The sequence below is a fragment of the Papio anubis genome, chromosome 2 (genome assembly GCF_008728515.1).
Source record: "Papio anubis isolate 15944 chromosome 2, Panubis1.0, whole genome shotgun sequence".
Taxonomy (NCBI): Eukaryota; Metazoa; Chordata; class Mammalia; order Primates; family Cercopithecidae; genus Papio; species Papio anubis.
Window position 1 is genome coordinate 41229825 of NC_044977.1, and position 23835 is coordinate 41253659.

Here is a 23835-nt window from a genome sequence, read left to right on the forward strand (position 1 = left end):
TCAGTTGCAAATAATTGAGACCATTTTAAAATTTTTTTGAGTCACTAAATTCTTCTCCTTTATATTAAGCATGTTCAGTAAAATCACCTGTTTTGCCTGCTGCCTCAGATCATCCCCAACAGACTGTGGCTCAATCATCTTCCATTCTGCTGCAATGCTCCTGAAAACATCAGCTCCAGTGTTTAACACTTGAATGAGACGACGATCATGGGATAAATGAGCCAAGATCCTCAGTTCAAGCTGGGAGTAGTCAGCAGCCAGTATTAAACCACCTGAAGTAGAAGTGATTTCAGAAAAGCTAGGATCAAGTTCTGTATCACACAATCCAAGTTTTATATCATATAATTGAGCAGGATGACAAAAATTTAGTTCTAACTTAGAACTTTGAAATCACATGCCAAAAGTTAAAACCTTCCTCTTAACATGATGGAATTCGGCTCTGTATCTTAGGTCATTTTTTTCCATGTAGCTTTCAAGTACATATAATATGGGTAAAGCCACCCGGACATCTGCCCACTGTGGAGTGTGTTCCTCAGTGTTCCTACAGCACCTGGCACATAATCCAAAATGGTGCTTTCGTGCCTCTCTTACTTTGCTCTGAGTACTTATGAATAGGAAGCTTAATTTTCCTTTTCATTCTACAGAAAACCTTGCACAGTTGCTGGTAGATAATAGGCCCTTAACAAACGATTGTTGAATGAATTAATTAATGAAAAAACTGGTGTCCAATGTGTGCAAATGTTAAGTGGGCTGGAGAGAAATGTGTGCCCTGATTTGACAATAACAAAGTCATTCAGTGAAAAAAATCAAGTGGTCAACAGGTGAGCAAGTTATTAAAAGGATTAAAATAATTTACCTATAGATTAGAAATGGGAGGATTAGATATGCATGACAAAACAAAAACAAAGTTAAAAAATAAAAGCAGGGTCAAAGAAAAATTAGAAAAATATTTGCAACTGATATCACAAAGGACTCATTGCCATTTCACAAGAAGAGTTGTTACTTGTGGAGGAAAAGACAAACTATAAATAAGAAGTTCAGACATACTAAAAACAAAAGAACCTTAAACATATTAAAGAATGCTCAACTTCATAAGAGAAATGAAAAATCTATGGCAAGAAACAATTTTTCTTCACCTATATTGCAAAAATTACAAAAGTCAGACAATACTCTGTGACAAGGCTAAGGAGAAAAACACTCGTACATCGTTACTGAGAAGTAAAATGGTAATCTCCTCCCCATTAGTTGGCAATTTAACAATATCTATTGAAATTAAACAGGTTTTTACTCCATGACTCAGCAAACAAGCCCACAGATTGCTGCACAGACTGCCTGCACATAGTTTAAACTGGTTTTTGTTTAAATGTCCTTATTGATAAGCAGAAGTCTCTAGTGTAGAAACATTACGGCCGGGCACAGTGGCTCATGCCTGTAATCCCAGCACTTTAGGAGGCCAAGGCAGGCAGATCACAAGGTCAGGAGATCGAGACCATCCTAGTCAACATGGTGAAACTCTGTCTCTACTAAAAATACAAAAATTAGCTGGGCATGGTGGCACATGCCTATAATCCTAGCTACTTGGGAGGCTGAGGCTGGAGAATTGCTTGAACCAGGGAGTTGGAGGTTACAATGAGCTGAGATCCTGCCACTGCATTCCAGCATGGTGACAGAGTGAGACTCCGTCTCAAAAAAAAAAAAAAAAAAACAAAAAAGAAACATTACATGAAAAAAGCAAGGTACACAATAGTATATACAGAATGCTAATTTTGTGTAAAAATAGGGAAAGAAAAGATTATATACCCATATTTGCTTATATCTGCATAAAGAAATACTGTCAAAATACAAAAACCTCATACATGTAGTAATCTGTAAGAGCTGGGAAGGATAGTGTAGATGACAGGGAAGGAAGAAAATACCGTAAATACATAAAACCCTTACACATGTAGTAATCCAGGGTGAGCTGGGAAGGAGGATGACAGGTGGGAAGGAAGAAAATACCATCAGAAAACATAAAAAACCTCATACATGTAGTAATCTATAAGAGCCGGGAAGGATAGTGTAGATGACAGGGAAGGAAGCAAAGCTTCCCAATACACATCTTTTACATCATGTTGATTTCTGAACTATGTTAATAACCTATTCAAAAACAGAGATAAATACTAATTTAAAATAGAGGTTGAGCATCCCTAATCCAAAATTCCAAAATCCAATATGCTTCAAAATCCAAAACTTTTGAGCACCAACAAGAGCTCAAACGCCACGCTCACTGGGGCATTTCAGATTGTGGATTTTTGAATTAGAGATGTTCAATTGGTAAATATAGTGCAAATAATAAAAAAAAAAAAGTCTAAATCTAAAACACTTCTAGTTCCAAGCATTTCACATAAGGGATACTCAACCTGTAAATGACCACAACTTTGGTGGACTTCCTACCACAGACAACTATAAAATTGGACAAATTATAAGGAGAAAAGTTCTCAGATGTTAGACAACAAGCCATGCAGAACTATAATCACTGAGAAGGGTAGAAAATGAGGTGAGCCACACAAAGGTCTTAGGGATCTGAATGGAGGCATTTTCCAGAATCTGTAGCAGGGAAAGGGAGCTGAAACACAGCACTCTATCTCTCTCAACTAAGGAAACAGAGTCTAGAGTTTGAGGCTTTGAGGCAGCTGGAATTTGGAGAGAAAAAAGGTGTGCATAAAAGGAGCACCAGAAATATGCACAGGAATCTCCTTGGATTTTTGATCAAATATTAAGTTGTGCAGGGAGAAAGTGCAGGGCACCAGGCAAAGAACAAACACTGAAGAAATAAATATTACTAAAGGAAGAACAAATACTGCATAGCTTTCAGCTGAACAACTACTTCAACAACATATTCTTGAATGCTAAGAAATGATCAAGCTGTAACAAGACTGAGAAGAAATCTTGTTTAAACAACTTTAGCACCAAGCAGACTCCAGAAAGGCCATACCTTATGAACAGGAATAACCTAGCCCTAGAGTGCAGGCTACTCTAAACATTTGTTAGCAAACCTTTAAAGGCCTCAAAATGACCAAGCTGATGTGAAAGTAAATTGTCTGACAAAAGACAACTTTATATTCTATTAGTGAAGACTACAAAATCCAAAGATTCAACAAGGTGGCAACCATAACGTCCGCATACTAGCAGCAATGCTTCAGTATTTGTTAATTTAGTGTTCACTGTGGCTTTGTAGAATGCAACTACTATGAATAACAAGAATCAATCACATTTTACAAAAAGCGAAAGATCTTCAAATAACTCACCTGATATGATTTGGCTATGTCTCCATCCAAATCTCACCTTGAATTGTAACAAAACTCACATGTCAAGAGGCAAGGTGAAGATAATTGAATCATGTGGCTGGTTTCTCCCATACTGCTCTCATGGTAGTAAGTCTCACAAGATCTGATGGTTTTATAAACGGGAGTTCCACTGTATAAGCTCTTGCCTGCCACCATGTAAGATGTCAAGATGCCCCTTTGCTTTTCCTTCATCTTCCACCATGATTGTGAGGCCTCCCCAGCCATGGGGAACTGTGAGTCCATCAAACCTCCTTCCTTTGTAAATTACCCAGTCTCAGGTAGGTCTTTATTAGCAGCATGACAACGGACTAATATCACCAAACAATTACCCATAGATTCTATAGGTAACCTAACAGTATTGTAGATCAATCAAATTGCAAGTGTTTCTTTTTTGGCTTTGGATAAATTGTTCCATAACAGAGAAACTGCTTAATTAATATTCTGAATAGGCTTTGTCTCAGTGGACTTCCAAATTTTATTAGCTTACAGAATCAAACCAGTGACACAGATATTTTGGAATCTTTCACATTTGTCAAAGAAGAATTTTAAATAGATATGAAAAAATTGGTTTTTATCATACTGACAATGCTCTAGCTTTGTCATTAAAAACCTCTATTTTTTTAGAATTTTAAACAGGAGAATGATGTTTCCCTATTTCTTCATTCTACTATATATATAAAAAAGATTTATATTCAGTTTTCTAAATCAGACCATCAAAAGTGTTACAATACAGTTAAAATTATTTTATATATGTGTACAAATGCTGAGTCATCACTAGCTTAAGGAACTGTTGAAAATTTCTGACAATGAATTTAACAATCTTGTGTACTCTGTCAAAGCTCACTCATGAAAGAGTCCTACAAAGATTTACTGTACTCCAATTCAATATTTTCTTGAAACAAAAGAACATTTGCCAAGTATTCAGTAATCAGAGACAAAAAGAACAATGTGAGTTATGTTTTTTGACTGATATCACACAGCATATATTTGAGGCTCCAAGAAAGTGAAAAATGTACTTCTGATCTAGCTAGACAGGTAAGAGAATTTATTTGGAAATGAAAACTTTTCATAAAACCAATTAATAATGGGCGGGGTGCGGTGGCTCACACCTGTAATCCCAATAATTTGGGAAGCCAAGGCTGGAGGATCACTTGAGCCCAGGAGTTCCAGACCAGCCTGAGTAACACAGTAGGACCCCCATCTCTACCAATAACAACAACAATAATAATAATGATAATTTTATGCATTTTTCAAGAATAAATCAATATGCAGTATAGTTTAATTACAATCAACATGTTATATAAATTGAAAATATTAAAAATTTTTTAAAATGCTCTGATGTTGATGAATTTAGAGTCGCTTTTTTATTTAAGTAACAGTCCTTTGAATTTGACATACTATAGGTACACATCCCTAATCTGAAAATTCAAAATCCAAACTGTTCCAAAATCTAAAACTTTCTGAGCACTGGCATGATGCCACAAGTGGAAAGTTCTACAACTGACCTGTTGTAACAGGTCAAAGTTATAACTTTGTTTCATGAACAAAATTTAAAATATTGTATAAATTACCTTTAGGCTATGTCTATAAGATGTATATGAAACATAAATTTCATGTTATGACTTGGAGCCCATCCCCAAGATATCACATTATGTATATGCAAATATTCCAAAATCTGAAACACTTGTGGTCCCAAGGATTTGAGATAAGGGAAACTCAACTTGTAATAATGAGTAACATAAGAGTAAATTTACTTAACTTGTATAGACATTGTTTTGTAATGGATGTTTCTGCTTCAAAGTCAAATTAATACTTCTAAAAAAAAGATGAACCAGCTTTGTCAATGCAGATGCAATTTTTAATAAAAATGAGTCTCTGGTACTCAATTCAGTTACTGGAATTTTTTTTTTTTTTTTTTTTAAGATAGGGTCTTGCTCTTTCGCCTAGGCTGGAGTGCAGTGGCATGATCATGGCTCACCGCAGCTGCATCCTTCTGGGCTCAAGTGACATGATATTCCCACCTCAGCCTCCTCAGTAGCTGGGACTACAGGTGCGCACCACCATGCCTAGCTAATTCTTTGACTTTCCGTAAAGATGGGGTCTCCCTTTGTTGCCCACGCTGGACGTGAAGTCCTGGACTCAAGCAATCTTCCTGCTTCGGCCTCCAAAAGTGCTGGGATTCCAGCTGTGAGCCACCACGCCTTGTGAGAAATACTTTCAAGTATGTTTGAAACAACTTGGGCATGTGATCTACTTTTTCAAAATATAAGTTTTATAAAATCAAGCATACCTTGCTAATTGGACTTTATTATGCCTCACAGATATTGCAGTGTTTTGCTTTTTTAAAGAAATTAAAGGTTTTTAGCAACTCTGAGCGGAGCAAGTGTATCAGCACCATTTTTCCAACAGCATGTGTTCACTGTGGCACATTTTATTAATAGTAATGCCCACATTATTTCAAACCCTCTCATTATTATCTGTTATGGTGATCTTTGATATTATTGTTATTACAACCCATGAACCACACTCATGTAAGAGTGAACTTCATTGATCAATTTTGTGTGTGTTCTAACTACTCCACTGGACTGGCTGGTTCCTACTCTTCTCCCTCTCTCTCAGAACTCCCAGCCCTGAGATAGCGTTTAATAAAATGGAAATAATGAATCACCTCGCTAAATGGCAATGGCCCTATTGTTCAAGGAAGGGAAAGTCAAGCATCTCAGTTAAACCAAAAGCCAGGGAATTGATTGCTTTAGCGAGGCTAAATGCCAAAAGCTGAGATAGGGCTGAGCTAGGCCTTGAAGTCACACACAGTTAGCCAAGCTGTAAACGCATGGAAAAGCTCCAGCGGGAAATTAAAAGTGTTACTCCACTGCACACACAACTGATAAGAAGGCAAAACAGGCTTATTGCTAATATGGAGAAAATTTGAGTGGTCTGGACAATAAAAATCAAACCAGCCACAACATTCTCTTAAGCCAAAGTCTAATCCAGAGCAAGGAGATTCTGATGTACTATTCAGCACGTCAATTGCATTTTCCTACTCCAGAATTTCTATGAAGGCTGAGAGGGGTGAGGAAGCTGCAGGGAAAAAAAAACAACTGATTCATGAGTTTTAAGAAAACTCTGTGGCACTCCAGCCTGGGCGAGAGTGAGACTCGGTCTCAAAAAAAAAAAAAAAAAGAAAGAAATTACCATACACCTTGGCTGGGCGCGGTGGCTCACGCCTGTAATCCCAGCACCCCTTTGGGAGGCCAAGGTGGGTGGGATCACCTGAGGTCGGAGCGCCCAAGACCAGCCTGACCTCACATGGAGAAACCCCGTCTCCACTAAAAATACAAAATTAGTCGGGTGTGGTGGCCCATGCTTGTAATCCCAGCTACTAGGGAGGCTGACGCAGGAGAATCGCTTGAACCTGGGAGGCGGAGGTTGTGGTGAGCCAAGATCGCACCATTGCACTCCAGCCTGGGTAACAAGAGCAAAAGTCTGTCTCAAAAAAAAAAAAAAGAAATTACAATACACCACACAGACCTTCTGGGGACTCCCTTGGATAACTTTGATAGAATTTTGTATGCTGATAGTTTAGATATAAGTAAAACTAAAAATTGCCAAGCAGGGCATGTCATCATAGGTCTGAATTCACCATTGGCAAAAAGCTTCTGATGGAATTTAAATAAATTCAGATGGTTAATTGTGCTCACTAGGACTTGCCAGTTGGTGAAAGATTAAAGAACAAATATGTATACTAACAGTCGGGATGATCTGCAAGTTACATCATCACTTCCAAATGTCTTGACAACAAAAGGTTTACGACTAGAGTACTGAGGAGAGGTCAGGCAGAATGAGAATAGCTTTAGGGGCCACCCCATGCAATAGGAAGCAGCAGTGCAGAAAAAGAGAGAAAAAACATAAAAGCAAACAAGTTAGAAGGAGAGAAAAACTGTGCCCTTACAGGTCAAGGGAGAAGAGAAATTGAAGGAGGAGTTGATTAACAGTGACAAATGCTGTAAACAAGTTAAAGAGGATGAAGACTGACAAAATCAACTGGACTTTGCAAAGAAGTTTATGACGTTAGAAAACATGGTTTCAGCAGACTGTTGCTGCTGAGCACACACCATAAAAGTTTTCCACAGAACAGATCATGGAGACGATGACGGCTATAAACCTGGCACGACAAAGGAGAAAGGCAGGCTCCACTGTAGACAGAAAGATGGAGGGACCAATGCATGCTCTAAATCTCACTCATATTTCAGGCTTTATCCATGCTTTGAAAAACATTCTCACAGCAATGAGAAGCTTCAAAGCTATCAGCCACCTTACCTGGGAAAGGCACAAAGGCATGTCGCATGCTAATTGAAAATGGCATTCCTCTGTCTGCAGCTCTCTCCTCCATCTGTGCCTGGCGTCCAGGGTTCAGGCTGCAACCCTTCTTACTTTTTCCTCTGTGGTGCAAACAACATCATCAGTTAGACATGAAGCAGTCTCAAATATATGAAAAAGGTCTGATTTTCAGTAACATCAGTATTTCCATCTAAGAAACTTAATAAAACCCTTATCTGAGGGCTGGATGTGGTAGCTCACACCTGTAATACCAGCACTTTGGGAAGACAAGGCGAGCAGATTGCTTGAGCCCAGGAGTTCAGGTCTAGTCAGGGCAACAAAGTGAGACCCTTGTTTCTACAAAAATTAACTAGGCATGGTGGCACACGCCTGTGGTCCCAGCTACTCAGGGGGCTGAAGTGGGAGGATTGCTCGAGCCCAGGAGGTAGAGGTTGCAGTGAGCTGAGATCGTGCCACTGCACTCCAGCCTGGGCAAGAGAGCAAGACTCCATCTCAAACAAACAAACAAACAAAAACAAACAAACCTTTATCTGAGACTCATTTTAAAGCTTAACAAAGACATTAGAACTTTTTTTTAGCAAACAGTCAATTAAGCATGAATTAGATTCTTTATAGATGGGACTCAGAATTCAAAATGGTCTAGGACAGAAATGGGTATGTCTGAAACATAAAATTAAGCTAATTTCATTTTATTTGTCTAATAAGCTATTTTGAGCCATTCATACTTTAAAAAGTTTATTAATACAGATACAGAGAAACAGTGCCTACCTGCCCATGGGAAGTAGGCCTTTGCCTATAGCTTGAGAAGGTGGGCTTTCTCCTACTAGTGTTGGCATTTTGATTTCAAAATCTCTTGGCACATTCTGAATATTTGGTTCTGTAAAGGTTATTCGTCCTAAAATCAAGCAGAATAAAGATATAAAATTAGAAAAAAAATCTGGTATTTGTTTTAACAGTATTCACATTTCTGGATTATCTTAAAAATGCAGACTATCAATGCTGAACTGAAATAAATTTACATTTAAATATTTTTCATCATGTTCATGTGTCTAACAATGATAAAATAAGTACAAGATCATCCCAAAATATATGAATGTATGAATTGGCTACAATACTATGTTTTACACAGAAAACAATCTCACAATGAGAAGTAATTTGATAAACTGAACTATTCCTATGCTAAAATGAGTATCAGATTTCAGCCCTATAACATGTTAGCGGCCAGATTCGTGAGTAAAGGCTAATCAAATGGATCTTAGGAGAAACAACCACTGAAGCTTCTAAAAAGCCCATCACTTTCAGACATCATCTGGCTGTTTTTCTTCATCATTATCATTCATCAAGAGAATCAACAATAGTACTGACTAGAAGTACTGAATCAGGTGAAACTTGAATCAGGTGGTTAATAGTAAATTTTCCAGTGAACAGAAAGCTGTTTTTTTAAAAAATGCTTATAAGCCTGGCCAACACAGTAAAACCCCGTCTCTACTAAAAACAAAAAAAATTAGCTGGGCATGGTGGCGGGTGCCTGTAATCCTCAGCTACTTGGGAGGCTGAGGCAGGAGAATCGCTTGAACCTGGGAAGTGGAGGTTGCAGTGAGCTGAGATCATGCCACTGTACTCCAGCCTGGGCAACAAAGTGAGACTCTGTCTCAAAAAAAAAAAAAAAAAAAGCTTATAAAACCTTTATTTCCCAATATATTTTACATCTTTTGTTTACTTATTGGTTGAATTTCTCTAAAACATGAAAACATGTTAAGTATCACTCCAAAAAAGTTTGAGTAATTTTGTTACTGTGATTTTTATAACACTATCAGTAACACTAAAACTATTTTATGACACACTCTTCATTGTAACAGGCTGTCTACTAGCTATGTATAACTCTATCGTCTTCTGATAAACCAGACATTTTAAGTGACTTGGACATTGTTTTTCTGAATGATCCCGATATTATATATTTGTCATTTAGCTTTTAGCACAAAATAAGTGCTCCATCAATGATAACCTTTAACATAATTGTTGTCATTAAATGGCCTGTGCAGTGTTACAAAGCTAACAAACAGCAGAGGAAGGCACCCAAGGCTCTTTTTACGTCAACACATTGTCTTCTTTTCTATAACACTTAATATTCAGCACACTACTCTGGTCTATTAGTTGAATTAATGAGGCAACACTGGCAGACCAAAAAAATGGTAAAAATAAATTACAAAGAATGAATATATAGCTTAATGGACATGAAGTATATTCATGAAATGGCTTTGCTATGCTTAAGCTTGTATTTCTAAATATTATAAAAGTTATAAAATATTATTAAAATACATTTCTAAATTCACTAAATCAGTAACAAAATCAAAATAAATGTTGCATATTTATTTGTTCTTTACAAACAAATAACAAAGCAGAAGGCTTATTACTGATTTTACCTTCTGCTTTGTAAAGAACAAATAAATGTGCAACACCATTGAAAATTCTACGTTGCTGGGCATTGTGGCTCATGCCTATAATCCCTGCACTTTGGGAGGCCAAGGTGGGTGGATTATGAGGTCAAGAGATCGAGACCATCCTGGCCAACATAACGAAACCCTGTCTCTACTAAAATTACAAAAATTAGCTGAGGCAGGAGAATCGCTTGAACCCAGGAGGCAGAGGTTGCAGTGAGCCGAGATCACGCCACTGCACTCCAGTCTGGCAACACAGCAAGACTCTATCTCAAAAATAAATAAATAAATAAATAAATAAATAAATAAATAAAAATTTAAAAAAGAAAATTCTAGGTTGATGTTGTCTTTTCATCCCGGAGGGTTTTATTTTACATACGTTTATATTATTAGCATATGTTTCCTTTTTTTGTTGTTGTTGAGATGGAGTCTTGCTCTGTCGCCCAGGCTGGGGTGCAGTGCCACTATCTCGGCTCACTGCAAGCTCCGCCTCCCGGGTTCACGCCATTCTCCTGCCTTAGCCTCCCGAGTAGCTGGGACTATAGGTGCCTGCCACCATGCCCAGACTAATTTTTTGTATTTTTAGTAGAGACAGGGTTTCACCATGTTAGTCAGGATGGTCTCGATCTCCTGACCTCATGATCTGCCCGCCTCGGCTTCCCAAAGTGCTGGGATTACAGGCGTGAGCCACCGTGCCCGGCCTAGCGTATGTTTCAAAGTGAAATTTAAATACTAACAGGGCAAGATATCACTAGGATGGGACAAGTTTAGAAAGTTTAGAACAAGGGATAAAGCAAGTAGAGAAAAGCAGCGCCTCATGAAGCTTCCGCACTAGGTAACAGCAGCAACTGATAGTGAGCGCTTTCTAGGAGCCATGCACTATTCTAAATACTCTACATCTATGAAACTATTTAATCCTCAGAATTACCAGGTGAGGTAAGACTGTTATTACCTTGTTTATTTGTTTATTGGTTTATTTATTGATTGACTGAGACAAGGTCTCACTCTGTTGCCCAGGCTGAAGTTCAGTGGCTCAATCACAGTTCACTGTAGCCTTGACCTCCCAGGCTCAAGCGATCCTTCTATCTCAGCCTCCCAAGTGGCTGGGACTACAGGCACAAGATACCACACGCATGGCTAATTTTTTAACTTTCTAAAGAGACATGGTTTCACTATCTTGCCCAGGCTAGGCTCAAACTCCTGGGCTCAAGTGACCCTCCCGTCTTGGCCTCCCAAAGCGCTGGGATTACAGGCAGCAGCCACTGTGCCCGGCCCATTACCTTCTTTTATACATGAAAAAACTTAGGCATTGAGAGGTTAAGTATCTTGTCTAAAGATTCACAGAACCAGGATTCAAACCCTGATTTCTGATGTCAAAGCCCACATTCTATACCACCAATCTAAACTGCCTGCCTCCTCTATGAATGAGTTAAAGCCACCCTTTCTTCCACTACACATCACATTTGGCAAATATTTAGAGTTTTGTATTGCCTAGAGAAAGAATACATTTTTCTTCGTAAGATTACACTCTTACTTATCTCGAGAGGACCATGAGATAACCAAAGGACTCTACAGCTTTCTTTTCTGCTTGGGTAAAATAAGACACTTACTTATACAGATGCCCCAGAGGCCTACTGAGATCAACTTGGAGAAATCTTAAGAGGCTCAAAAAAGAGCTGGGACTGAAATCAGATAAGACCACTGACTCAAATATTTAATTCCTCTGTATACTCACACTGAAAGCACTGTCCCAGACATCCCAGTTACTCTATACAAGTACTTAAAAGCAGGAACCAGGCTGGGTAAAGTGGCTCACTCCTGTAATCCCAGCACTTTGGGAGGCCGAGGCGGGTGGATCACCTGAGGTCATGAGTTCAAGACCAGCCTGACCAACATGATGAAACCCCGTCTCTACTAAAAACACAAAAATTAGCAGGGTGCGGTGGTGTGTGCCTGTATTCCCAGCTACTCGGGAGGTTGAGGCAGGAGAATCACTTGAACCTGGGAGGTGGAGGTTGCAGAGAGCCAAGATCGTGCCACCACACTCCAGCCTGGGCAACAAGAGTGAAACTCTGTCTCAAAAAAAATAAAAAATAAAAAATAAATAAATAACTAAAAATAAAAGCAGGAACCAATACTCATCTCTGTACCCAGGTAGTATCTATCTATGCTTTGGAAAAAGCATGTATTTTATAGGTGTAAAAGTTTACTGAACCCCTTGATTAACACTTGAATTCTTGGCCATCATAAGAAATATTGCATATGAAAATGTTTTTACTTCAAAATTGGATATTGTTTATACTTAAGATTTCTCATCACCTGTAGCAGTGTGCGACTGTGATACAGGATAGATTCTTTCCATTCCAAGAAAAGGATTAAGACGCTTTTCCCGCTGAAGGGGAAAGACCACTTTGGTAATAGCATTAGTGATTCTTCTCCATTCTAATATCAAACCTGGTAAAGGATGTAATGCCTTTAATTTATTTAAAACATCCTGCCAAAAAAACATAATAAGGTAAGATTGAATTCTTGTCCAAATTCCATAGCAAGTTAGAATCTCTTTTCTGTAAATAATACAATCTCAGAATTAAATTTGAGAGTAATATCTACAACTCAAAACTCTTACTTGGGTTTTTTTTTTAAACCACCATATTGATAAAACTATAACTATAGTTTATAAAATGCAAATGTGGTAATACTGAGCACTATCAATTTAAAACTACCTTTTTCAAAAAAAATCAATGAATTGTCAGTCTAACAAAGTAACTGCCTCCGCACACCCCACCAAAAGTTTATTTTACATCATCTGTTTTCTTTATGCATTTTCCTCCTTCACTCCTCACATGACTGGAAGTATACCAGTTGTTTTTGTGCTTGCCCGGATACTTAATATGGTTTCCATATGAAGGTCATCAGGAGACATTTATTTTTAAAAGTTTGAATTTTTCATACTATAGACTTTCAGTGAACTATTAAGGAACAGAAACTTGTGAGTAAAAAGGCCAGTGAGATTAAATAAAAAAATGTGCTATAGCCTGGAGCTAAAGAAACTTCCTAGGAGCAGACAAATCATAGATAACGGTATAAGGACCACAATTCTACACAAGGGCAACTTGGATAGCTCTATGGCTATATTTTCTACCCTATTTTTCCCCTGAAACATCAGTAAAAAGTAAAATTAAGCCCTTTCTTCCATCCCACTAATGCATATAGTTTCCATGGATTATGATTAACAATTTTACTTTGAAATTAACAGATTAAATTCTTAAATCAGGGCCTGGTGCAGTGGCTCATGCCTGTAATACCAGCACACTGGGAGGCCGAGGCAGGAGGATCCCTTGAGGTCAGGAGCTCAAGACCAGCCTGGCCAACATGGTGAAACCCTGTCTCCACTAAAAATACAAAAATTAGCCGGGCACGGTGGCTCAACTTTATAAACCTTTATACCATGTTAATGATAGGAAGGAAGGACACAACTGCTAACTTAGATTATGATTCAGATTTTCCATGCTGGAATATCTCCACAGAATTTGTGGGCTACCAAACCACAAACCAATGTGTTAATTTATATCTGGGTAAATTCAAATGGTAGGCTAAGATCTTGATTTCATCAGCATTCTTTCTAGACACCAAAATGTTAAAAGCAGTTTAGGTTCTGCCCTGCTCTGTGACTGCCCCAAAGAGCACCTTACTAGTGCTGAACTGTCTTCCTAGCCTTAGCTTGCGTCCATTGTCATTCCCTCTTCTGGTGGAACCCAGAGTTTTCTTGCTGCCTTGGTTTTTCATCTCTCCATTTGGGGGCAACTTCAATTCCAAAAATAAAACCTGCAAGAAATTAATGCCTCTTTAGTCAAGAATGAAACTTGCAAGGACTATCATTTAGAAAATATTTTAAGTTATTTTAGAAAACAATCTCTACAGTTCAACATGGATTGAAATAATGTTTCTCCGGATAATTTGGAATTACCGCATTTAATAAATGATGGCAATGAAAATGTATATGTCAGGTAGTCTATCCATATTCTAATTAGGCACTATCAGATTAATACTAACACAGGCCTTTTTTTTTTTTTTTCTTGAGACAGGATCTCACTGTCACCCAGGCCAGAGTGTAGTGGTGTGATCACAACTCACTATAGCCTTGACTTGCTGAGCTCAAGTGATCCTCCCACCTCAGCTTCCCGAGTAGCTGGGGCCACAGGCGTGCACCACCATGCCAGGCTAATTTTTGTATCTTTGGTAGAGACAGGATTTCGCCATGTTGGCCAGGGTGGTCTCAAACTCTTAAGCACAAGCAATCCACCCACCTCGGCCTCCCAAAGTGCTGGGATTATAGGCATGAGCCACCACACCCAGCCAGCTTTTAAGCAGTCAGGAACACAGGCATGTATACACGCTGTGCTGAGCAACTGGCAAACAAGTTATTAACATTGAGACTTATTGCTGTAAGAATTGTGAGCTCTCCTAAATGAGCCTGTTCAATCAGTTAAGCCCCATAGATCAACATGGACGCTTACATGGCTATTGTCTCATTACAAAAATCAGAAAACACTAAAGTAGGAAGGGGTTTAAAAAGTCATCTAGTACCACCACTACAATGCTGGGCCCTGACAGTCCCTAGGCACAAAAAGTTAGGAGAAGGTGGCCAAAACAATGTGGCAATAATGAATGCTAGAGAGGGCTGGCAGCACCCACTGAAGACACCAGGACCACGCTGTGCAGAAGGTGGAAGATTCCTTGTAACACTCACAAGCTCAGATTAGAGGGGATGAAACTAGGGCAATTCAGAACATTATCTACTATACCTAATCATTCACTTATATATTTTGAGTGGGTTTTAATGAACCTTGAATTATTTTCCCAGTAATAATTCTAAAAATTGAAACTATTTGTGTAAGCACAAGAATTTTTCCCACAAGTTGGGCCAGGGATGGAAGGGAAGATAATCCCTGTGCTTCCCTAGAATATTAATGATGACAGAAATAATGATCTGGTTCCAGTTTCAACTGGGGTCTTAGGAATGAAAAGTACTGAGGCTTTCTGCAGATGTCAGTAACTACTTAGCCCAAGAACTGTGTTACACAGATGTGAACATATGCATGTATAGGGATTAGGGTCGCCACACATACCAAATAAAATTACAAAATGCCCAGTTAAATTTGAGTTGCATGGGGCATACTTATACTAAATTGTTCTTCATTGTTTACCTGACATTCAAAATTTTTTATTGACAAATTATAGTTGTATACATTCATGGGGTACAGGATGATGCTTTGATGTAAGTATACAATGTGGTGTGATTAAATTAAGCTGATTAACATATTAATCACCACACTTAGACCTATCATTTTTTTATGGTAAGACATTTGAAATTTACTCTCTTACTTTGAAATATATAATACATTATTATTGACTATAGCCACCCTGTGTACAATAAATCTTAGAATCGATTCCTCTTGTTTATCTGAAACTTTGTACCCTTTGATAAACAATTCCCCATTCCCCTATCTAAAACTTTATACCCTTTGATTAGCAACTCCCCATTTCCCCACTCCCTACTTCCCCAGCCTCTGGTAACAACTGTTCCACTTTCCACTTCAAGGAGTTCAACTTCATTGGATTCCACATATAGTGAGATCATCTGAAACATATGGTACTTATCTTTCTTTAACTGGCTTATTTCACTTAGCATAACATCCTCCAGGTTCATCCATGTTTTCAAAAATGACAGGATGAAATACAAAATTGAAACTGGATGTGCCATATTTTATTGTGCCATATTTTATCAGGCAACCCTAGTACAGGTATCGAAGGGTACACGAATGGCAGTATGGGAGAAAAAAATCAAGTAACTGGATAGGAAAAATAAAACACTATTAAAGGAACAATAAGGCAACAAACCCAGGAAGAGAGACCCATTATGAATAAAGACAACACAAAGATCTCAAGTTATATATGTAGAAGTTCTTTAGCTTAAGCTTTTTTTTTTTTTTTTTTTTTGGTGAAGCTTTCAGAATTAACTGTGAAACTTCTCATACAAATTACCTTCCAGGTAACTGCCATTTTGACATGCAGGACTAAGAAGAAGCCAATAATATGAAAGGTCCTTTACTCTTAGTCCAGGGTTTGCTTGAGACCTGTAGCTTACATGCTTTCAGGCCCATCTGAATCACAAGGGCAGCAATTCCTGCCTTGCCCCAAACCTACTTGTGCTGAAACAGAGATTCTATATTTTCTGTAAGTTCCCTATGTAATTTTATGTGCAGTCAGCTAGGCATTGGCTTGGGGACTTTAAAAGCGGATACCAAAAATAAAAAAAAAAGGGCACCACTGAATTCAACACATGAATAAGAGAAATCAAGTTCCTCATTTTCTTTAAAATATGTTAACGAAGGAACAGAAAATCAAATACTGCATGTTCTCCCTTACCAGTGGGAGTTAAATGATGAGAATTCATGAGCACAAAAATCCCTTTTTCATTTAATCTCAGAGAAATGTCCAGTTTCCTATTCTATAGAAAGATGTTAGGGCAAGCAAGGAAGGGGTAAGGGCTCATGAAATGACTAACTTTCTGGAGAAATAGCTATGCTGTCATGCAACCACCACTACCAATCATTTCTTCAACAAATACTTAGTGAGTCCCTCCTCTGTTCCAGGCAAATCTCCTTCTTGAGGAGCTTACTTTCTAGAAGTCCTCTTTATTACCTTCCTTTATTTGTAAATTATATCTGTATATAATTTATATCTGTATATAATTATAATTTATAATCTGTATAAAATATACAGATATAATTTACAAATTAGATGCTAGAATATCCCCAAAGCAATCTGGTTAACTGGCTGTTTCATTTTAGTGATCTTTAGTGTCCAGGTAAATACACACACACACACACACACACCCCACAATCATTTTAACTCTAAAAATTATTTATCTATATCCCTATCCCCATGATACAACCTCAGCGATGTCATCTGAACTGGTGAAAGAAAAACTGTGGCCAGCTAGTTGATAGGCCTGGGTCTCAATTGCATCCAGCTTGGCTTGCATTATGTGTTTCTGACTTTCACATTCTGCAGTACTAAAGCCAATTCCATTTAGTTCGAGCAAGGCCAAGCAGTACTGAGAGGGCATTTCCACCTTATGGAAAACATCTGGAAGAAAAAAAGAAAATTGAAATGTTAATTCATTGGCTAAGTGGCTAGATTAGCAGCCTTACTTAAACTATACAGAATTCATCTAGAAAAATCCAGAAACGCTACCAAGGTATCCTTCAGGAGCCAGTCTCCCAAGCAGCATCCTCAAGCCAACAATGAAAGGTGGAAAAGTACATGCTAGTTTAGCACTGGACAACTATCCTTGTCTCTGCAGAGAGTAGAAGAGTTGGCAATCTTATGGCTAGTCTGGATTACAAGAGACTATATTTCTCCAAAGATGTTTCTGCTTCTACTCCTAGCAGGAGCATAACAATCAACTTTACTTTGAAATCCAAAATGCTCCAAAATCTGAAACTTTCTGAGCACTGACATGACACCACAAGTAGGACAGTCCATACCTGACTTTATGTGACAGGGCACAGTCAAAATGCAGGTGTACAACACAAAGTTTATTCAGCGTCTCTAAAGGAAAAAAGTCCCTCCTTGCCCCATTCAGTTTCAATATCTCTTTTCTGCCAGACAACCACAGACTGCCTACATGAGTGACTGAGACAGTGACACCTTTGCTTTCTGATGGTTCCGTGTACACAAATTTTATTTTGTGCACAAAACTATTACATTGTATAAAATTATCTTTAGGCTATGTCTATAGGTATATATGAATTCTACATTTAGACTTGGGTCTCATCCCCAAGATATCTCATTATGTATATGCAAATATTCCAAAATCCAAAAAAATCTGAAATGTAAGAACACTTCTGGTCCCACATTTTGGATAAGGCAGACTTAACTTATATATTAAGGCCCTGAGAGGACCTGAAGCAAAGACAACTATTTAATTTTATTTTAAGTGAAAGTCCCAAACTTATTTGACCATTAAATCCTTTTTTCATATAATACTTCTTAACATCTTGAAAAGTAAGCATCCATGGAATGTACTATAGGAAATGCTGTCCTAAATCATTAAGAAAGAATCCCTAACAATTCAGCTTCCAGTATTGAGTCACTAGGAATCTGAGCAACCCTGGCCCACCCTTCCCAGCTCCACACAAGCACATAATTTGAGGCACTGCTGGTCTCAATTAGCATGAGAAATCTCCAGGGACACCCATAACCACCATGAAAAGCAAAGAAACAAATGAGAGTTACTGGCTTCTAACCACCTGCAGAAGGTACGAAGCTGTCAGAGCCTGGCTTTAGAAGCCTGGAACTAGTGGAGAAATTCATGTTACTTGAGACTAGAGAAATAATGAACTTGGGTCAAAACAGGAACAATCAGAGAAGCACAAAGTGAGACTGGCAGGAAGCTAGACTGCATCCATAGCCATTAGGAAGGAGCAAGGTCATTATGGGAATGGAGTCCCATAGCAAAAAAAGTTAAGGGGATATGGATCCTTGAAACAACAACAGGATGAGGAGCTGAGTCTCAGACTCCTGTTCTGAAACAAAACTCTCAAAGGTTACTGTGGTCCTTGGATGCGGAGTAATGTGGTACCCAGCAGAGGCAGGAGCAAAACCTTTCTAAGGGAAGATTTCCCCACGTAAGTCCTGCAGGGATCCTTGATCATAATAAATCCTGTATGAACTCACAAAAAATGTGAAAAATACAAGACAGCAAAGAAATGTGAATAGGACTCAGAAGAAACAACCAAGAACAAATTCAGATCCCCAAATTGCAGATAACGACTAGTTAAGAATATTGCACAACTGTGAATGAACTACTTACAAAACAAAAAGTGACTGGAAACAAAGTAAAATAGTAGGAAAATAGAGAACAAGTGTGTATCAATAATCATAATAAGCAGAAATACATCAATGATCACAATAAATTGGCAAACTTGCAAAAAAAAAAAATATGGTAAGCCTGAAAAATAAATAAGCTATACTTTGTTTATAAGACATGTCTGAAGATAGGAACCTAGAAAGGTTAAAAGGGGTAGAAAAAAGCTATACGAAGTAATATTAAGAGAAAGCTGATGTTGCCATATTCATATAAGAAGACAGACTAAGAATAAAAATCATTATTTGTTATACAGATGGTCATAATACAATAATAGAAGGTTTAATTCACCAGGAAGACAAATCAATTTTAAACACATACACACCTAATAAAACGGCCTCAAAACAAAACTGATTGAATTACAGGGAAAATAAGACATAGAATATTTTGAAAACAACTTTGACTTAACAGACATATAAAATTGTGCATCCAGAATTAGAGTACACATTCTTTTGTGTGCACATAGAGCACTTACACAATAGTTCAAGTTTTAGATCATTAATTGTTCTCTAAAAATTTCCAGAATAAGTATTACATAACCATGTACTCTAACTACAACACAATTAAGTTTAAAGATAATAAAAATACAAAATAAAAGTTTCTAAATATTTAGGAATTAAAAATCATTCTTCTAAATAATTTTTGAGTGAAAAAATATACCAGAAATCTAAAAATATCTAGCATGATAAGAATATTATATATCAGGCCAGGAATAGTGGCTCACACCTGTAATCCCAGCACTTTGGGAGGACTGCTTGAGGGCAAGAGTTCAAGACCAGTCTGGGCAACACAGCAAGACCCCCATCTCTACAAAAAACAAAAAAAAGGTGTGTGTGTGTGTGTGTGTGTGTGTGTGTGTGTGTACACATCAAAATTGTGGAATACAATAAAAGTAGTGCTTTGAGGAAAATTTATAGCCATATATATATACATTTTGTGTGATACAGATCCTCACTCTATTGCCCAGACTGGAGTGCAGTGGCAGAATCTCTGCTCACTGCCAACTCCGCCTCCGGGGTTCAAGTTATTCTCATGCCTCAGCCTCCCAAGTAGCTGGGATTACAGGTGCATGCGACCACACCCAGCTAATTTTTGTATTTTTAGTAGAGACAGGGTTTCACCATGTTGGCCAGCTGGTCTCAAACTCCTGGCCTCAAGTGATCCACCCGCCTCAGCCTCCCAGAGTGTTGGGATTACAGGCGTGAGCCACTGCACCCCGCCACCTTATATTCTTAAGTTAGAAAAGAAAAAAAATAATTTGAGAAGTAATGGTTTTAAGGTCAAAGAGGAATATTGAAAAAGGACTACAAAATAAAGTAAGGGGAAATAGATAATATAGATGTGGACAGAAATCAAGGAAATAGAAAACAAAAGTAATAGGAAGAATCAAAGACAAAAGTTGGTTCTTTGAAAAGACTAGAAAATTGGCAAAATTTCAAGTGACATTAAATAATAATATTATGAAAGAAAAAGAGGATATAACAAATAAACCAGAGATGTAAAAAAGAGAGACTTAGCAATAGCTGTATACCAATAAATTTGAAAATTTAGATGAAACATAAATTCCTTAAAAATATATAGGTTGGGAATGTCACAGCGGAGTAATAAAAAGAAAAAAAAACTGGAAAAAAATAGGTATATATAGCTTACCAAATATACTCAAAAAGAAATAACTGAATAATCTTACAGTTATTAAGGAAATCAAAGTTGTAGTAAAAATATCTTTCTATATCAGATGAGAATACCTCCTGGCTAACAGAAAAATTTTAAAAATAAAACGTATCTATATCTCTTTCTACAAAGAAATAATTATATTCAAACTAAATCTGATAGCTGTCTACATTCTCTCCCAAAACTTCCCTTATCTCAATGCACTTCAATTCTTGAATTCTATGAATAGGAAAGCATTAACAATGTATAAAAATGCATTTAATACCTCCTAACCACCCTTTTTTTTTTGAGATGGGGTCTCACTATGTGGTCCAGGTTGGTCTCAAACTTCTGGGCTCCAGTGATCCTCACACCTTAGACTCCTGTGTAGCTGGGATTACAGGCAGGAGCCACTGAGCCAGGCTAGCCATACATTTTTGAAAGTGCAGAAAAAAAGGAGCTTTCAAAAGCACATTGAAATGGTGAGAGTTAAAAATTATAATAATCAACTAACATAATAAGCACCTGCTCTATGACGAACACTGTCCATATTATATTCACTATCTTATTTAATCCTTAGAACAACTTTATAAGAACCAGACTTACAGTTTCAGTAGTTTGCCCAAAGTCCCTCAGCTCGTAAGTGGATAGTCCAGATCCAAACCCTAGTCTGTATGAACTCATCCATCTATTTTCTAGTACCTATTGATCAGTCAATAAATTCAGTCATCTCCTCACAATGAAGCCAAATTTGTTCTACCTCACATCTCTATCATAAGCATCCGTTAAGCTCTCTGTAGTCAGGGTGCTCAATCTGGGCCAGCAGATAACAATGACAATAAATTCATGTTATTTGCTATGCGGGAACAAAGAGACTCTCATGACTATCCTTTGCTGTGAAAAAACATCTGTTGGTTAACAGTTTCAAAAAGAAAAGAGTTAACTCTTTGAAATCCATTAAGGATGTCTTCTAAGTGTGAATAAAAATTATTTGATAAAGTTCAAATACAGAATTAGCAACAACTGCATAAATGCCATTTTGTAATTTTCTTCACACAAGGGCCAGAAGTCAGCAAATTATGGCCAAACTAACACTAGATGCATGTTTTTGTAAAGTGCTATTGGAAGACAGCCATTTGTTTTGGTCTTGTCTACAGCTGCTCTTTTGCTACAATGGCAGAGTATTCGTGATAGAGATTGTTTGGTTCACAAAGCCAAAAATATTTACTTACTCTCTGGCCTTTTACAGAAAAAAAGCACTAGACAATCCAAAGGTAGGATTTACATAAATACGTAATTTACCCATTTTTGATAAAGAGTGGCTAAATCTCTATCTCTAATCTATAACATAAAAATGCCAGAAACTTGGTTTTTACCTTGAAGGTTTTCCTTCTGCAACAAAGAGTTGAGCTGATTCATAGAGTTGAAGATGAGAATGGACTCCACAGATGCTCTGTATCGCCCAGAATGCTCACTGCCAGCATTTAGCCCCAGGCTTTGAATCCCTTGGCTGGTCTCCATCCCTTCTAGGAGTGGAAGCTCATGAGGAAGAAAACTGGTAACTATGCTATGAAGAGTCGGCTCCTGAGAATCTGGATCTAGTAACCAGCATGCCACCTGAATGGGATAGCAATGAGAATATTTTCCTGATTTTTTTTCGAAGACACTTTTGTACCTCTAAATGAAAAGGGAAAAAAAGAAAGCTTATTTCTAACCTCACTCATTTTCATTTAATATTTATTCAGTGGTTTTCCCAGGAAAGGAGAAGGAAAGAATAATTGTAACAGGACTCATTTTTGGTAGCAATAACAGCAATGGCTTTCAAAGAAAGAAAAGTTGTAACTATTCCATTACTACAATGCTCAGGCCGAACCAGTTTAGCAGTAGGCTTGACAAACAAGTGGGTCTCAGCAAACTCAAACCATGCGTCTGAAAATGAAGATGGACTCCTCTACTAGGCTAATTTGGGCTAAGCTACTGTAATAAAGATGGGCTACTGTGAGGTTTTAGGTATATTTAGTTCTTTCAACACTAAAAGAAGTGAGGTATCGGGCGCGGTGGCTGCCACCTGTAATCCCAGCACTTTGGGAGACTGAGGCGGGTTGATCACCTGAGGTCAGAAGTTCAAGACTAGCCTGGTCAACATGGTGAAACCCTGTCTCTACTAAATATACAAAATATTAGCTGGGTGTGGTGGTGGGCACCTGTAATCCCAGCTACTCAGGAGGCTGAGGCAGGAGAATTGCTTGAACCTGGGAGGTGGAGGTTGCGGTGAGCTGAGATTGCACCAATGCACTCCAGCCTGGGCAGCAAGATCAAAACTTTGTCTCAAAGAAAAAAAAAAAAAAGAAGTGAGGCATAAATGTTTTACCATTAAAAGTTTATATCCAGAGTTTCAGAAAGCCTCTAGACTTTCCCCTCAGGATGGGGGGTTTGTCACCAGAAAACCATCCAATTATTCATTTGATTGCCATTTCCAACCTCCTCATGAGTAGGAGTCCTGTAGTTTCTAATACTAGATCAAGCAGATCATTAACTGGATCAGAATAAGGGAATCTAAGCCCTGTTCACAATTCTGACAATTACTTTACTATATGACCCAATTATTTCTTTTGTAGGTTAAGAATAAAGTTTTATAGGGGAATACTGAATGAAACAGTCTCATGTAAAGGTTAACAGGTTTTTTAACTGAGTCATCATTATGAAGAGTGCATCAAACTTTGCTATTATAAAGGAAAGTTCTCAGGAGCCAGTAAGGGGATTTGCCTCTATGCTAAATGGCCACTAACTACAATCCTTTTTGACATCTTATTCACACTCTTTTCCAATTTTCTGCCTCCACCCTCATGAATATTTAAAACCTTCTGCTATCATATACCTAAATCTGTTCTCATTTCACTTCCAATTTACTATTAGACAGAAAACTTAGGACTTATGACCCAAATTAAAATTTTTTCAAAATCTCTGAGGAAAGACATAAACTTTAGGGCTCCAAATTTGTGACATCTCTGTTTTTATCTACACAGAGATATTTGGTGCATGATATTCTATTCTGGGTAGATGAGATTATTGAATAAAGAATTGACTAAAATTCTTAAGCTGCATTACTGAAGCTAAGGAAATACCAAGTCATTTAAGAATTAAC

At 37.8% G+C, this 23835-nt stretch overlaps 1 protein-coding gene across 13 annotated transcripts in view; it reads right to left on the minus strand.

Moving 5' to 3' along the window:
* POLQ (DNA polymerase theta) overlaps positions 1 to 23835 on the minus strand; it is a 168952-nt gene that overhangs the window by 83342 nt on the left and 61775 nt on the right. For 12 of the 13 annotated variants that reach the window (XM_021934085.2, XM_021934083.2, XM_021934088.2 and 9 more), the window contains 7 exons: positions 22067 to 22307; positions 17064 to 17257; positions 13793 to 13930; positions 12425 to 12599; positions 8436 to 8562; positions 7647 to 7768; positions 88 to 272 (listed from right to left, as the gene is read on the minus strand). In XM_021934085.2, coding sequence (XP_021789777.2) covers positions 88 to 272; positions 7647 to 7768; positions 8436 to 8562; positions 12425 to 12599; positions 13793 to 13930; positions 17064 to 17257; positions 22067 to 22307 — 1182 coding nt within the window. Of the gene's footprint in view, positions 1 to 87; positions 273 to 7646; positions 7769 to 8435; positions 8563 to 12424; positions 12600 to 13792; positions 13931 to 17063; positions 17258 to 22066; positions 22308 to 23835 lie in introns of those variants that run through there. The other variant, XM_021934093.2, reaches the window with a different exon arrangement.